The sequence below is a fragment of the Protobothrops mucrosquamatus genome, unplaced genomic scaffold (assembly GCF_001527695.2).
Source record: "Protobothrops mucrosquamatus isolate PMUCROS unplaced genomic scaffold, P.Mucros_1.0 scaffold_78, whole genome shotgun sequence".
Lineage (NCBI taxonomy): Eukaryota > Metazoa > Chordata > Lepidosauria > Squamata > Viperidae > Protobothrops > Protobothrops mucrosquamatus.
Genome location: NW_015386154.1, coordinates 391,712 through 407,405, shown reverse-complemented (window position 1 = coordinate 407,405; position 15,694 = coordinate 391,712). Strand labels below are relative to the sequence as shown.

At 38.6% G+C, this 15,694-nt stretch overlaps 1 protein-coding gene across 1 annotated transcript in view; it reads left to right on the top strand.

The window, feature by feature from the left end:
• DOCK4 (dedicator of cytokinesis 4) overlaps nucleotides 1-15,694 on the top strand; it is a 246,511-nt gene that overhangs the window by 29,935 nt on the left and 200,882 nt on the right. The window contains exon 11 of the mRNA XM_015814036.1: nucleotides 2,442-2,540. Within this exon, the coding sequence (XP_015669522.1) occupies nucleotides 2,442-2,540 (99 nt within the window). The remainder of the gene's footprint in view (nucleotides 1-2,441; nucleotides 2,541-15,694) is intronic.

The window sequence follows — 15,694 nt, the reverse complement described above, 5'->3', positions numbered from 1 at the left end:
TTTTCTGAGATTGTGGATTTGGGGTTTTCATGAGCTGTAAGCCATAATCATCACAGTTATGACACATCACGGCTTGAACTATCTTGCTTTGCATGTAATGAGTCTATCTCATATATTAGGTTCACCTTTTAAGTTGCATTACTGAAATAAATGAACTTTTGCACGATATTCTAATTTTTCGAGTTTCACCTGTAGATGTATATAACTGTAATGTAAAGAGCCTAAAACCAGTAGATGTCAGGCTTCACATAGGTGCAAAATCCAGAACAAAATCTATTTTTAGGAGTTGGGTTACTCATAAACACAAATTGGCTATGTTAGCTTCTTTATTGCAGACATTGTACATTGAAAATAAATGAATGGTTTAAAAAAAATCAAAACTCTTATATAAGTCTGTGCTCCTGCAGCTCAGTTCTAGGGTTTTTTCCTCCTACCTTTTCAATGTTTTTCTCATTGTCTTGAGTTCCTTGGAAGGCACTTCTTCAGTGTTAATGATTTTCTCTAGCCTGGAAATCACCAGTTTCATTTCTTACACCACCTTTTCCCCTCTTTCCCCTTTCTGGAAGTGTTTTTATATACGGGTGCATGTGTGTGTGCACACATGCATATGCCCCCTCACACAACGCACTGATTTCTGGTTATGTTTATCTGAAGAGCAGTGTACCTCTCCTTCCATTTTCCACTGGCTGGAACTGACAAGAGCTCTCACTTTTGAGGCTTCTTTTTCTAACTGAAGATAATGTATATGTGTATATGTGTGGGAGGGGAAAGGGGAGTTTCATTGTTTTATTCAGCTCAAATAGATGATCTTTCCCTTTCAGGCTTTTATTTGCTTCCCTCCTGACACCAGCCATCCTCCAACTTTTCAAGAATTCTCCCATTCCAGAATTCCAAATGGGATAGATTCACTCTCCCCGTCTTCCATTAGCCATACAAAATGTTGAAATGAAAAGACATTTTATGTGTGGCAGCTTATAATTGTTCTCTGGTGAAAGTTTGCCTGCATCCAAATTTCTTTCATGTTTGTGCCATTTAGAGAATTAAGAGTTCTGTGTCTGATAGTAGTAATAGAGAATATGTACAGCTTGGGATTGAAATGTTGGGATCTTGGTGTTCCCTGAATTTGGTTTTATTTTTGCAACATGTTATTATCTAACAGATGAAGCTCAGCAGCTTTCTTCCATGCTGAATGTTGGAGGCACTGGATTTCATCATTCACAGTAACTGGATTCTCAAAGTTAACTTTTAGTCATGCCACAGAATAAATGCAGTTGGTTTTGTCAGGGCTATTTTGAATGAGAGAAGGGGTTGCCCAGTTTTGCATTCTTAATTAGTCATTAGATAAATTATAAATCTACAAATTCAATTATTGGGTCACATTGAATTTATAGTTCATGTTGAATGAGGAAGAATGTAAATTTGCATGGATTCTTATCAGATGTGGTTGCTGCAGCAGTTGCTGCAGGTCATGGGCCAAGATTAGTATGAAAGGCACTCGTTATGATAAGATCTGATCCACTTACAGCTGGTTGGGCTAGCTGGTTCATCATCTCAGTCTGATACTGGAGTATGAGTTGCAAGAAGGTATTTAGTCAAGATCTAGTTTCTAAGGAAAGGTTTTCCTCCTACATGGATAGGAATAGGAATGGCAAATCGCACTGTCAAGTTTCACATAGGCATAACTCTAAGCTCTTGTCACTTAAACTGCTATTTAGGAGTTGGCTTACTTGGGGGAAAAAACCATGGGCATCCCATAAGAGCATTATTTTTATTGCAGACAAGACTGAAGCTATGCATTTGTTCTCACCAAATATATAGAAACTAAAGCCCTTATAAAAGTCTAAGTCCCTTAATTAAAATTCTAGAATTTTTCCTGTCTTTCTGTGTCAAAAGTTATTTGGACATTCTCTTCCTGGCCTTGGAAGTATCTGACATATGTTAATATAATGATTTCTTCTAACTATTGTTTCTTTCTTCACCAGTATAGTTGCTAGGCTATTTTAAGTTGCTTTTTTTTCAGCTATTCCATTCAGTATTGATATATGTGTCAGACTAATCTCATTTTAAAATATTGAATATAAGAACACATGAATATTTGTTCAACAAGAAATTGTACCTAGGAAATCAAAGTATTCCTTTAATGTGCCTAGTGATAAATATGTCATTTTAGAAGTGTAGCCTAAGAACACCAAAATAGGAAAAGTATTTTGGATTAAGCAGAATCTTTCAAAAGGGGCTTTCTTCTACTTATCCAATGACCTCCAAGGTCCCTTCCAACTTATTATTATTATTATTATTATTATTATTATTATTATTATTATTATTATTATTATTATTATTATTATTATTATTATTATTAAAAATCTAATAATCAATAGGAAAAAAATTCTTTTTCCATCTCTTCAGACCGTAAAGCTTTTTTTTTTTTCTATTTCTTTTAGGGGGAGTTTGTTTCATGTCTTTTGTCATTGTTGCAACAAATGACTGACAGACATTACCAGCAACTCCTTGACAGATTCAAGACAAGAGACATGCTGAGAGTAAGTCTTTTTTTCTCCAGGATTGATTACTATTTATTTTATATTTTATGTGTTTTCTTGACATAGGGTCAGTGATATAATGTATCAACCAGTACAGCTTTGATATAATGGTCAAAATAATTAGTAGCAGATAACATCTTTGGAAAGTCACTATAAGAATGATAAACAATAATATATTAGCTTATATATATTCAAAAATGCATACCTAAATGTCTGTGGAGATTCTCAGTCATTCATGTCATGGTTGTCCGAAAGATGCTTTTTTCAAGAGGCAAGTGAACTTTCTTTTCCCTTGAAGATATTTTATTTCTCATCCAAGAAGCTTCTTCAGATTGATATTAAATACTCACATCTGCAGTCTTATCTGTATTTCAAGCAACTTTATAAATCATAGTTGTCAATCAATAAAAGCCTGTATGCACAATAAGTATATATTATATTCCAGCATAACTGCTACTGTCTAACTCAAACCAGAAACTGATTTTAATAGACCATTATGATGTCATAATTTTGTTAGGCTATAATAATATTGGCTTGCTGCCTCAAAATTGTATTATTTCAATAGTTCTTCATGTTGTGCGGTATTTTCAGTTCATGATCATATACTAGATGTCCATTTCTTTGTCCTTAATGGTACATATGTTCCATAGCTAGGAATTCTTTGGGTATGAATTAATATGGAGAACTGTTATGTACCTCAATTTATATGCAATGTAAATGAAACCTCCTGGATGTTGAAGTGTTATGGACCATGTGTGTCTGCCTGTCTCCCTTCACTAAATCTATTTTATCTTGAGCATTAATTTCAGTTAGTATGCTTGGTCTCTTTGTAGGCCACAAAATTGCACAACTCTGCTCCATGCAGAGATCATTTGCAAGAAAGCACAGATGAAATAAAGCAGACATGAAAGAGTAGAAGATAGAAACAAAACATAAAAAACTATTCACATTTTATTTAAGGACTTTTTATTGCTAGTTATTTCATACAGTTAGTGCTCAACATAACTATTCATTTAGTAACCATTCGAAGTTAGAATGGCAGTGAAAAAGGTGACTTATGACAAATCTCACATTTACAACTGTTGCAAACAATCCCATGGTCATATGATCAAAATTCAGGTGCTTGGCAACTGGCATTGTATTTATGACAGTTGAATTATTCCAGGGTCATGTGATCACTGTTCTGTTCGCGAGTCAAAGGCATTGAGACGAAGCGAGTAACAAAAAGTAAGTCTTCTTTATTGTAAGTCAGCAATAGAACAGAACCAAAAATGGCGTGCAGGCCTTTTATAGTGTCCTTGCAAGGACAGCATCAACCAATCATTGCAGAGGCTGGTTTCCTGCCTTGCGCATGTGCGCAAGGCTGGAGACAGCCAGTCTGGTCCCTGGCAACCACGTGGTCTGCCTGGGAATCTCTGCAGCATTCCTGAGCCTGAAGAGTGATTCAGCAGGGCCAGGACATAACACCCCTCCCTCCTGGATAAAACAGTAAGTAACCCTTACTGTTTACAGCAGCAAACATATACATGTGTTCAATTGGCATGTTGTTATTACTAAACACATTATGCCTGCACACAGGCAGACCCATTCAGACATTTAACGTGTACAAGAATACACAATGTTACTACAGTGAAATATAACACCCTTCTGTAGAGTGTAAGCTGAGTTCTAAAGAACTATTAAGCCACCCACTTGCTTGACAGGAACCTCACATAATCCTTTAGATGTTTGGGTGGACCCTTGGCCCTCTGTGACCTTCTTGGAACCGGTGTGTGTACCTGGCCTGCCAGCTCGCCTGCCAGGCTAGGCAGACCAGGACTTTGATGCTTCAAAGACCAAGGTGACCCACCCAACTGCTGACTGGCTGGATCCTCTGAACCCAAACCAGAGTTCCTTGGGGGGGTGGAATTCCCCAAGTCCACAATGGACCCCTCTTGGGAGCACTGTCCCTCAAGCCCAAGACCAGCAGCTGGAGTGGCCTGAGTAGCTGATTGACAACAATGTCCCATTGACCCAGTGTCTGTGCCAAAGGTGCCAGAGTCAGGAGCCGCTTCCATGGCAAACCCCCCTTCTGGAGCAATAGCTGAAGCCTGTGAAAGTCCTCTTGGGCAGAGAGATTGTGGTCCACGATCGTAATTGTGGTCCTCCTCCCCCCTGAGAGCAGAGCCAGGAATGGAAGTGTTGCTGGGAAGCCTCCAGCGCAGTTGGTCAATGTGACGTCGGATCATACGACCATCATCCAAGGCCACTTCGTATAACAGCGGCCCAGAGACCTTGCATACTACTGCTTGTCCAGGTCCATAGTTCCTTGCCCAGACCGGATCGCCCACCTGTAGTCTCCTAGGTGCCCGCAGCTGTGACACCTGTGAAGCCACCCGGTCTGGGTGCAACCTGTCCAGTTTCGTGATGAGGCGGCGACCCCAGCAGAGTTCTGCTGGGCTCTTCCCAGTGGCTGTGCAAGGTGTGGTGCGTTGACAAAGAAGAAAGTCAGCTAACCTGTAGTATGCACCATCCTCTCAGCCTGGCCTTTGGAAGCGGGATGAAACGGTGCTGAAGTAGCATCCCGGATCAAGTTGGCCTGTAGAAAAGCCTGAAACTCAAAAGAAGTGAATTGGGGGCCGTTGTCTGAGACCAGGATATCAGGAAGTCCATGGGAGGTGAAGATCCCTCTGAGCACCTGGATGGTCCTAGCAGTAGTAGTGGAGGAAACAGGTACAACCTCTAGCCACTTGGAATGACTGTCCATGAGAAGAAGGAAGAATTGCCCCTGAAAAGGCCCAGTGTAGTCGATATGAATCCTCGACCAAGGGGCTTGTGTTTCCTCCCACCTATGAACAGGGGCCTGAGACATTTCAGGCCTTGACTGTTGGCACACTTGGCACCCATGAACCTGGGTCTCGATCTCTTTATCGAGCCCAGGCCACCAGAGATGGCTATGCGCAAGCGCCTTCATCCAGACTATACCCAGATGTACCTCATGCAGAGAGAGCAAAACTCTAGTCCTCAATGAGGCTGGGATGACTACTCTGCTACCCCATAAAAGGCAACCCTTGAAAGTGGAAAGCTCATGCTTCCTTTGCCAGAAGCTTTGGAATTCTGCACCTGGACACGTGTCAGTCCATCCTGACAATACCCATGTCAGCACACGTGTGAGCGTGTGATCAGTGGCAGTTTCTGCAGCCACGTCCCTAGCATTGAGGGGAGATTCAGGAAATTCCTGAATGGAGAGAATATGAAGAGCAGGAGCAGGATCTGCCTCTAACTGTTTTAGAGGTAATCTGCTGAGGCCCATTTCTTTGCCTGGTTTGGGAACCAGGGTGTAATCATATGCTGACAGGAAAATTGACCATTCCAGCATTCTAGGAGATATTATAGGGGGGGGGTTGTTTGTTTGTTGTAAACAAACCCAGCAGAGGCTTATGGTCTGTGTAGACTGTAAAATGGCGGCCATGCTGTATAAGAAATCATGAAATTTCTTTATGCCAGCCACTATGGCCAAGGCTTCTCTGTCAATCTGTGCGTAATTACGCTCTGCAGATGACAGAGTCCTTGAATAGTAGGCCACAGGGACTTGTGTCCCATCAGCCTTCAGATAACTAAGCACAGCCCCAACCCCATAAGGAGAGGCATCACATGCGATGCACACAGGCAATTGCTCATTGAAATGCGCTAAAACCACATTTGAAGAGAGCAAGGCCTTGACATCTGTAATGCTCCTTTCACGGACCTTTGTCCACTGCCATGGAGCCTGTTTGTCAAGAGCCGGTGTAACAGCCCAGCCACTGCAGCCTTGTGGGGAAGGAAAGAATGATAAAAATTTAACAGCCCCAGGAAGGCTTGAAGTTCACCCTTCGACTGGGGGCTTGGGGCCTGCTGAATTGCTTGGAGCTTGGATTCAGCAGGATGGATGCCTTCAGCATCAATACGAAACCCCAGAAATTTGGTGGAAGTGACTCCAATTTTACATTTATCTTGCTTCAGCTTCAGCCCCGCTTGGCAGAAACGAAGCAAGACAGCCCTCAGCCTTCCAGCTAGATTTAGAGATGACTCCCCAGCAATGAGGACATCAAAGTAGGGACAGACCCCAGGAATACCGCAGAGCGTTCGCTCCATCACACTTTGGAAGATGCCAGGTGTCACGTTAACCCCAAACTGCAGCCTTTTCACTTTAAAGGCTCCCCGGTGCATCACAATTGTTTGAGCCTCAGCTGTTGCCTCATCAACAGGTAACTGTTGGTAGACCTGTGCCAAATCAAGCTTTGCAAAGAGACGCCCCCCTTTGAGGGAGGCCAGAATGTGGCTGACCACAGGCACTGGATATGCATGCTATTGCAGCGCTTTGTTAAGTGTACATTTATAGTCCACACAGATTCGGACTTCTCCATTGGTTTTCAGTGGCATCACTATGGGAATTTCCCATGGACTAGAGTCCACAGGTTATAAAATACCCTGCTGGAGCAGCTTGTCCAGCTCTGCATCAATTTTGCTTTTGAGGGCAAAAGGCACCCTTCTAGGATTGATCTGGATGGGTGTGATAGCTGAACTGAACACATCAGCAAACTCCTTGCAGACTTCTGCAAGGCCTGACATTTGCAGACTGTGCAGTCCAGTCACTTGAATCCCAAGGGCCTCGAACCAATCGAGTTCAATGAGACTCGTGCGATCACCCCCAACTACCACCACATCTAGCAGGCCTTCCAAAGTCCTACACTGCACCTTGAGCGTGGCCTCCCCCTTCACGCTGACTCTGGAATTCTGGAAGTCAGTGAGAATTAAATTCGATGGCCTGAGTTTAACTCGTAGGCCACTTCTGCTGCAAATCCTTTTAAAGGTGTCAAAAGAAATGATCGATAGAGCGGACCCTGTGTCCAACTCCATTGACAAGGGAACCCCTTGCAACTTCACGTTAATGTGAAGCTTTTTCTTAAGTGGCCTATGAATTCCTGTCCTGAAAATGCTCCTGGGCGATGTGCAGAAACTCACCCTGTGTTAGCTGGGGACCCTGGTACCTTTCTTAAGCAATTCTTCCTGAGACCGGACCTTCTGGCAACCCAAACAGACGGAAGCAATGTGGCCTTGCCTGCCACATGCCCGGCAAATGGCAGAGCGGAATCTGCAGTCAGAGCGCTTGTGACGTCCTCCACACCCAAAACACCGAGGGGATGCTGGGGCCTTGTCTCTGTGCTCTTGAAACTTCTTCTCCTCTGTCTGGTGCAGCCTATCCACCTCCTCTTCAGGATCCTGTTCTGAATCTTCTCAAGCGACCTCTTGATGGACGGAAACTTTGGTTGGAGGATTTCTGGCAAGCTGCAAGGCCTTCACAGCGCCGCCTGCTGCTTCTTCAGCTGCAATCTCTCTCAAGGCATCTTGGAATGAGACAACTTCTTTGGCGAAGATCTTCTGCTGCAGCTCACAACTTCTCAAGCCACAAACTAAATGATCCCAGAGCCTCTCTTCCAGGTCCTTGAACTCAAATGGTCTAGCGGCTTGTCTTAAGGCAGCAATAAAGTCCGCAGCAGACTCACCAGACCTCTGGTCCATCTGCTCGAATGCGTGTCACCAAGCAATCACTGAAAGTTTAGGTTCGAAGTGTTCTCTCAGCATCTTCTTCAAATCAGCATAGGACACTGACTCCAAAAGTGCTGGGGCAACCAGATTCTCCGCTATATCAAATGTCTCTTGTCCACAAATACACAGCAAGGTAGCCACTTTGAGGCTGTCCTCTCTAAACTGGTTCACCCGAAAGTAGTTCTCCACTCGGGACATGTAAGAGTTCCAGCATTCTGAGTGAGAAGTATCAAAATCCGATAACCGGCCTATCTTTGACATCGTAACAGCCTGGAAACTTCGTCAACGCCTTCGCTGCAAGTTTCTGAGAAGGGGTCCCCTTTGCCAAGCTCAACTCCAGCGTTTTCGTACTGGCAGGCGAGTTGCTTCTCCGGACGCCGAACTTCTCCGCTTCAGGACTCCTGGTGGTGAGTCAGCTCAAACTATGCCAGAAGAAATAAAGTCCCCAGGGAAGTACATGTAATATTTCTCAAAAGATCTATAAGAGATGAAATTCTGAGAAGAGTAAGAGATGAACCTTTGAAATACAAAGAAAAAGAAATTGTAGTCCTCAAACAAATCCCGAGAAGAATAAGAGAAACTCAAAGAGAATACCAGTTTCTAACTAGGAAATTAATTGAAAAAGGAGTGAATTTCAGATGGCTGATTCCAGAAGGGATTTTAAACTATTGGGATACGAAAAGATATAGATTGGATACGCCACCTAAAGCAATGGAATTCTATGACAACCATAGAGCATTTCTGGAAGGAGAACAGGAAGAAATGGCAGTAGAAGGAGCAATCAAACCAAGAGAGGAGGAAGAAGTTTAAAACACATACACAGAAGAAGCAAGACCAAGAGATCAGAAACAGCTAAGATCAACTAGAAGATTAAGACCTAGATAAAATTGAAAGAGATGGAGAATGGGATTTTGACAATGAATATAAATGGACTAAATTCTCCCTCAAAAAGGAGAAAATTCTTTACAAGACTACAAAAATTAAAAATGGATATAATTTGCCTTCAAGAAACACATATTAAGAGACAACACTATAAGTTGTTAGAATAACCGAAAATTGGTAAACTTCACTTTGCATTAGCATTTCAAAAGAAAAGAGGAATAGCTCTATACATTAAAGAAACGATGAACCCTAAACAAATTTATGCAGATGAAGAGGGGAGAGTATTAATGGTGGAAATAATGATAGATCAAAACAGATACTGATGATAGCAATATATGCACCAAATGAAAAATAAGAACAATTTTACCAAAAATTACATTAATAAATATTAGAATTGAACTATCAAAATCTCTGTATAATGGGAGACTTTAATGCAATAACAGGTGGAACTTTGGACTATAAAAGTGCTAAACAAAGGGGGAAAAGAGGAAATATATTACCTAAAGTGTTTTCAAAAATGACAGAAGAACTCTGTATCCAAGATGTATGGAGAGAAAAAAATCCAAAGAAATTACAATATACATTTTACTCAAATAGACATAAATCATGGTCTAGAACTGATATGATATAGACATCTCTGGAACTTAATATGATGATACAAGAAATTGAGATAGAAACTAATGTTTGGGCAGATCATAACCCAATAAAGATGCCTTGGAGAGGAACCAAGAAAAAATTAAGATGGTCCTTGAACAAATCTATATTGGAAGAAAAAGAATTTATACAACTAGTGACAAAGGAAATAGATTCTTTTTTTTCCCAAAATAAACAAGAAAGAAGAAACATCGCTTCAAAATGTGTGGGATACGGCTAAAGCATATTTCAGAGGGTTGGTTATAACCTATACCACTAAAAAGAATAAAGAAAAGAAACAACAACAATTAAAATTGAAGGAAGAATTCAGAAAGTTAGAATCAGAATTATAAATAGACCCACAAAAGAAAATACTTAAGAAACAAATGGAGATAATAAAACACAAATTAAATCTAGCTGAGATGGAAATAATGGCTCAACAGATTAAAAGAGCTAAACAGAACTTTTTTGAAAATGCTAACAAAGCAGGGAGATGGTTAGCATATAGATTGAAAAAAGAAAAAGAGAAAAAACTGATAAATAAGCTGCAAGATTCAAAAGGTGAATCAGTTTTAAAATGATACAATTAAAAAATTATCAAAGACTATTACGAGATACTTTACAATGCAGAGGAAATTCCAAAAGAAAAAATACAGCAGTATTTTTAAAAAGCAGACTTACCAAAAATTCCAAAGAATATTCAAAATATATCAAATGGTAAAATATCAATGATGGAGATTATAGAGACTATAAAAAGGCAAAAAAATGATAAGACTCCAGGTCCAGATGGATTACCTGCAGAGCTTTATAAATCATTACAAGATATACTAAGTCCTATTTTGAAAGAACTGTGTAATGAAATACTTTTGGAGGCTAAAATACCAAATACATGGATTGAAGCCAATATTATCTTGATACCCAAGAAGATTCTGATGTAACGGAAATAAAAAACTATAGACCAATATTGCTATTAAATGTAGATTATAACATTTTCACCTCAATAATAGCAGAAAGACTAAAGAAAATTTTGACCAAATTTATACATACAGACCAAAATGGTTTTCTACCTAAAAGACAGATAAAAAATAATTTAAGAATGATTCTTGATGTGTTAGAGTACTATGAAATGCATCCAGGGAAACAGGTGGCTTTAATATTTCTTGATACACAGAAAGCGTTTGACAATGTAAACTGGCAATTTATGTTTCAGCAACTACAGTAGTGGAAATGGACTTTGGAGAAAACTTTATAAACGTAATTAAAACAATTTATTGAAAACAAACAGCCAAAATAATTGTAAATGGAGATTTTACAGAAAACTTTAACATTAAAAAAGGCACAAGACAGGGATGCCCACTATCTCCATTTTTATTTATACTAACACTGGAAGTATTGAATAGAAACATCAGACAAGATATAGAAATTAAAGGACTGGAGATAAAAGATGAAAAATATAAACTACAAGCATTTGCAGATGACTTGGTTTTATATTAGAAGATCCATTTGAAACAAGCACTAAACTTCTGGAGAAAATAGAAAATTTTGGAGAAGTGGCAGGGTTGAAAATAAACAGAGAAAAGACTAAAGTGCTAACAAAAAAATCTAACAGAAAAACAAAAAACCCAACTAGCACAAAAAAACAAATCTTCAAATTAAAAAGTTAAATACTTGGGAATTTAACTAACAGCAAGATGTGTAACAATAAAAAGATAATTACATAAGATTGCTAAAACAAATAAAATTGGATCTGGGAAAGTGGAAAAACTTACAACTTTCAATGCTGGGGAGAATAGCAACAGTGAAAATGAATAACTTACCAAAAATACTCTTTCTATTTCAAACAATTCCTGTAAGACTGGGAAAAACCTTTTTTGATGAACTGAAATACTGAATACTGAAATTTATCTGGCAAGGAAAAAAAGCTAGAATTATACTGAAAATGCTACAAGAAGCAAAAGAAAGTGGAGGATTTGGACTCCCGGACTAGATGCTATACTACCAAGCAACTATTTTAACATGGCTTAAAGAATGGACAATGCTTAGAGACAAAAGACTATTATACCTAGAGGGGCATGACCTACAAATTGGTTGGCATGCCTTTCTGTGGTATGGGAAGAATAAAATACATAGATATTTTCAAAGCCACTTTATAAGAAATGCACTTCTTTTAGAATGGGAAAAAATAAAAGCGAAAATTTATATCAAGATACCTGTATGGCTTTCAACAATGGAAGCTTTTGCTTACCCAAATTTAATTAATTACGACAAAGTTGTAACCTATAAAGATATCTTGGACAATGAAGGAAAATTGAAAGACAGACAAGATTTGCAAGAACAATGTATTGATCTATCATGGTGGCCATATTTGCAAATCCAAATGAGATATAAAAAAGATGTTAAAACAATGGGATTTTATAAAGAACAGACAAAATTTGACCAGATACTGTTAAAAACAGATGAAAAATTATTAAGAAACTCTATAAATATCTGTTAAACTTAAAGATGGAGGAAGAACAAGTAAAAGAAACAGTGATAATATGGGCAAAGAACTTTGGATATAATATACAATTAGAAAACTGGCAAAAGTTATGGGAAGGAAATGTTAAATTAACCAAAGCAGTGGCATATAAAGAAAACTTATATAAAATATTTTACAGATGGCATATGACACCAGTGAGATTAGCAAAAATATTTAAAAATACTTCAAACAAGTGTTGGAAATGCAAACAAGGACCAGGTACTTATTACCATATCTGGTGGACATGCCCTAAAGCAAAAAGATTTTGGTTAAAAATACAACTATGGTTGGAGAAAATGACTAAAAAACAAATAGACTTTAAGCCAGAATTATTTTTGTTAGGAATAATAGGAGCAAATTATGAGACAGACTATATATATTTAATGCTACACGTACTAACTGCAGCAAGAATTGTATTTGCCCAACATTGGAAAAATGAAAATTTATCAATTGAAGAATTAAGAAAATTTTAGTATGTGCAGAAATGGATAGATTGACTTTAAAGATAAAAGAGAAAGAAGACTCAGTGTATTTTAGAAGATGGGATAAGTTTTATCAATGGCTAGAAAAATGAGTTAGAGAAAGGAATGTGATAGGTAATTTTGAATATATATTAGCAAGAAGAACACCATCGACTGATGAATTAACATATTATTTATGATAATCATTATTACTCATTGTTTTTAAACACATGAACCCAGACATTATGCTGTTTGCTAAATATTGACAATGTTATTTGAAAAAACCCTAACCTCAACCCCAACCTTAACCCTAACCCAAATCCCAATCCCAACCCCAACCCCAATCCCAACCCCAACCCCAACCCCACCTTATTCCTAATCCTATAAAAACTAATAATAGATATATAGAATAGAATAGAATAGAATAGAATAGAATAGAATAGAATAGAATAGAATAGAATAGAATAGAATAGAATAGAATAGAATCTTGGAGGTCTTCTAGTCCAGCTCCCTGCTAGAGCAGGAGAACTTATACCATTTCAGACAAGTGACTGTCTAGTCTCTTTAAAAACCTCCAGTGATGGGGCTTCCGGTTTTGACATTGCGGCGAAACGGATGCTTGAAGATCGGGCTCCATCTTTCGCATTCAATTTCACCCCACTGGGGGACCCCGTAGAGGCAACAAGCAAGGAGGGGATCCTCGTTGATTGTGGGGTGAGCATCAGCCCTCCTGTTTGATCCAAGGAATCCCTCCAAACCAGCGGTGGAAAGACTGGCTACATTTGCGTAGCCAGTCCTAAGCTGCTGACAACAGAAGACAATAAGCACCAACAAGCAACGTGGATGAAACTGACATCAACTGGGAGACAAACTCTGCACCAAGTGGAAGATCAAACAGATTCCTGACAAACCTAGCAGACAACTTTGTCTCCCAAAAAGTAGAGAAGGGAACTAGGGGATTAGCCATTTTGGATCTAATTCTCACTAACAGAGATGAAATGATAGAAGGTGTTGAAGCCTTGGGAGGAAGTGATCATGCAATATTGTAATTCAACATTATGGAAGCACAAGCAATAGAACACAGTCAAACTAGAGTCTTGGACTTCAAGAGAGCTAATTTCAATAAACTTAGAGAGACTTGGGAAGGATTCCATGGATGAGAATACTCCAGGGGAAAACAACTCAAGAAGCTTGGGGAATTTTGAAAAGTGAGATAATAAAAGCCCAATCTAGCACAATACCAACAAAGAGGAAAAATAACAGCTCTCAAAAGAAACCAGCATGGCTGGTATTTCTTGAGAGACTATTTAACTTTCTATTTTTCCTGTTCATATCTTTCACCTTTCTCCCTGTGTATTGATTCAGTCTTATAGTCGTTTATCGGGCTCGGACGTTTCTACTTCACTCCTTTCGATTCCGAGTTTTACAACTAAGGCTTGCGACCAAAGTCAAAAATAACAAAAAAAGCTTCTTTCAACATGTAAAAATCAAGAAAAAAGTGAAGGAAATGATTGGTCCATTAGTGGGTGAAAGTGGCAAGAAGGTGACAAGCAACAGGGAGAAAGCAGAACTATTTAACTCGTTTTTCGCATCTGTCTTTACACAAAGGGAAAAAACAGACCAACCTATCAAAAATAGTGCCATAAAAAACAGATTAGAAACACAAGTTAAGATAGGCAAGAAAATGGTAAGTGAGCACCTGTCTAGCCTAGACGAGTTCAAATCACCAGGACCAGATGGATTATACCCCAAGGTTCTCAAGGAACTGGCAGATGTGATCTCAGAACCACTGAACTATATTTTTCTTTTTCTTTTTTTATTGAAAATTTTTAAAAGTTTTACAGTATAATTCCCCACCTCCCTCAGACCCCACCCTTCCCCACCCACCTCCCTTCCCCCCGACTTCCCAGAGCTACACACAGGATTTACAATACAATAATTATACTCTGTCTTAAATTATATTACCCTTAAGTTAACAGTTCTGTAACATCCTTTAGCTCTCTCCTAAACTAACATATTAAACATCATTATTACTAATTGTTTAATTTTAATAAAATATACTACATTAACAATCACAAATTTACTCAAAAACCAAATGAAACTTTTTAGTTCCATATTTCTTCTCAATATAATCTATCCATCTTCTCCAAACCAATATGTATCTTTCTTGTGAGTAATCCTTCACATAGGCTGAAATCTTAGCCATTTCTGCTAAGTTTGAAACTTTAAATGCCCAATCTTCTATAGTGGGCAAACAATCCATTTTCCAACATTGAGCTATCAATAACCTCACAGCAATTATCAAATTCAGCATCAATTCCATTTCTTTTTTATCCAAATTTTCCATAATACCCAACAAAAATAGCTGAGGCTTAAACCTTATCTTTTTCTTAAAGACATTTTGAATGTTCCACCAAATCTTTATCCAAAATGCTTTAACCACCCTACAAGTCCACCACACATGAAAGTAAGTTGCATCTAAATTTCCACATCTCCAACACTTAGGTTGTAAATTAGAATACATACGAGACAATTTTTGAGGATCCAAATGCCACCTATAAAACATTTTGTAAAAAATTTCTCTTAAGTTCTGTGCTTGAGTAAATTTTACATTCCTAATCCAAATTGTCTCCCATGTCTCCAGTAAGATCGGCTCTTCTATATTTTGAGCCCATTTTATCATACAATCCTTCACCAGTTCTGTTTCCGAATCCAATTCAACCAATACACCATACATTCTTTTTATATGAGCTTGAGACTGATCTCTAATCTGTTTAATCAAATTCACATCCTGTACTATAATACCAAGTTTTTGGTCCAAACTCCACCTCATAGACAATTGACTATAGTAAAACCATGAGTATTCAATATTCTCTTGTTTCAAATCTCCCAAAGATTTAAGTTGCCAATCTTGTCCTACCGGCAAAAGTAATTCTTTATATGAAACTTTATCCAGTTTAACTCCCCTAGATATCCCCTCTATCATCTGTCCTGGACTTGTCCAGATCGGAATCTTATAATTTAATCCATAATAATATTTCTTCCAAACTCGAAGCAGGGCATTTCTCAAAATATGAGCCTTAAAAATTCTA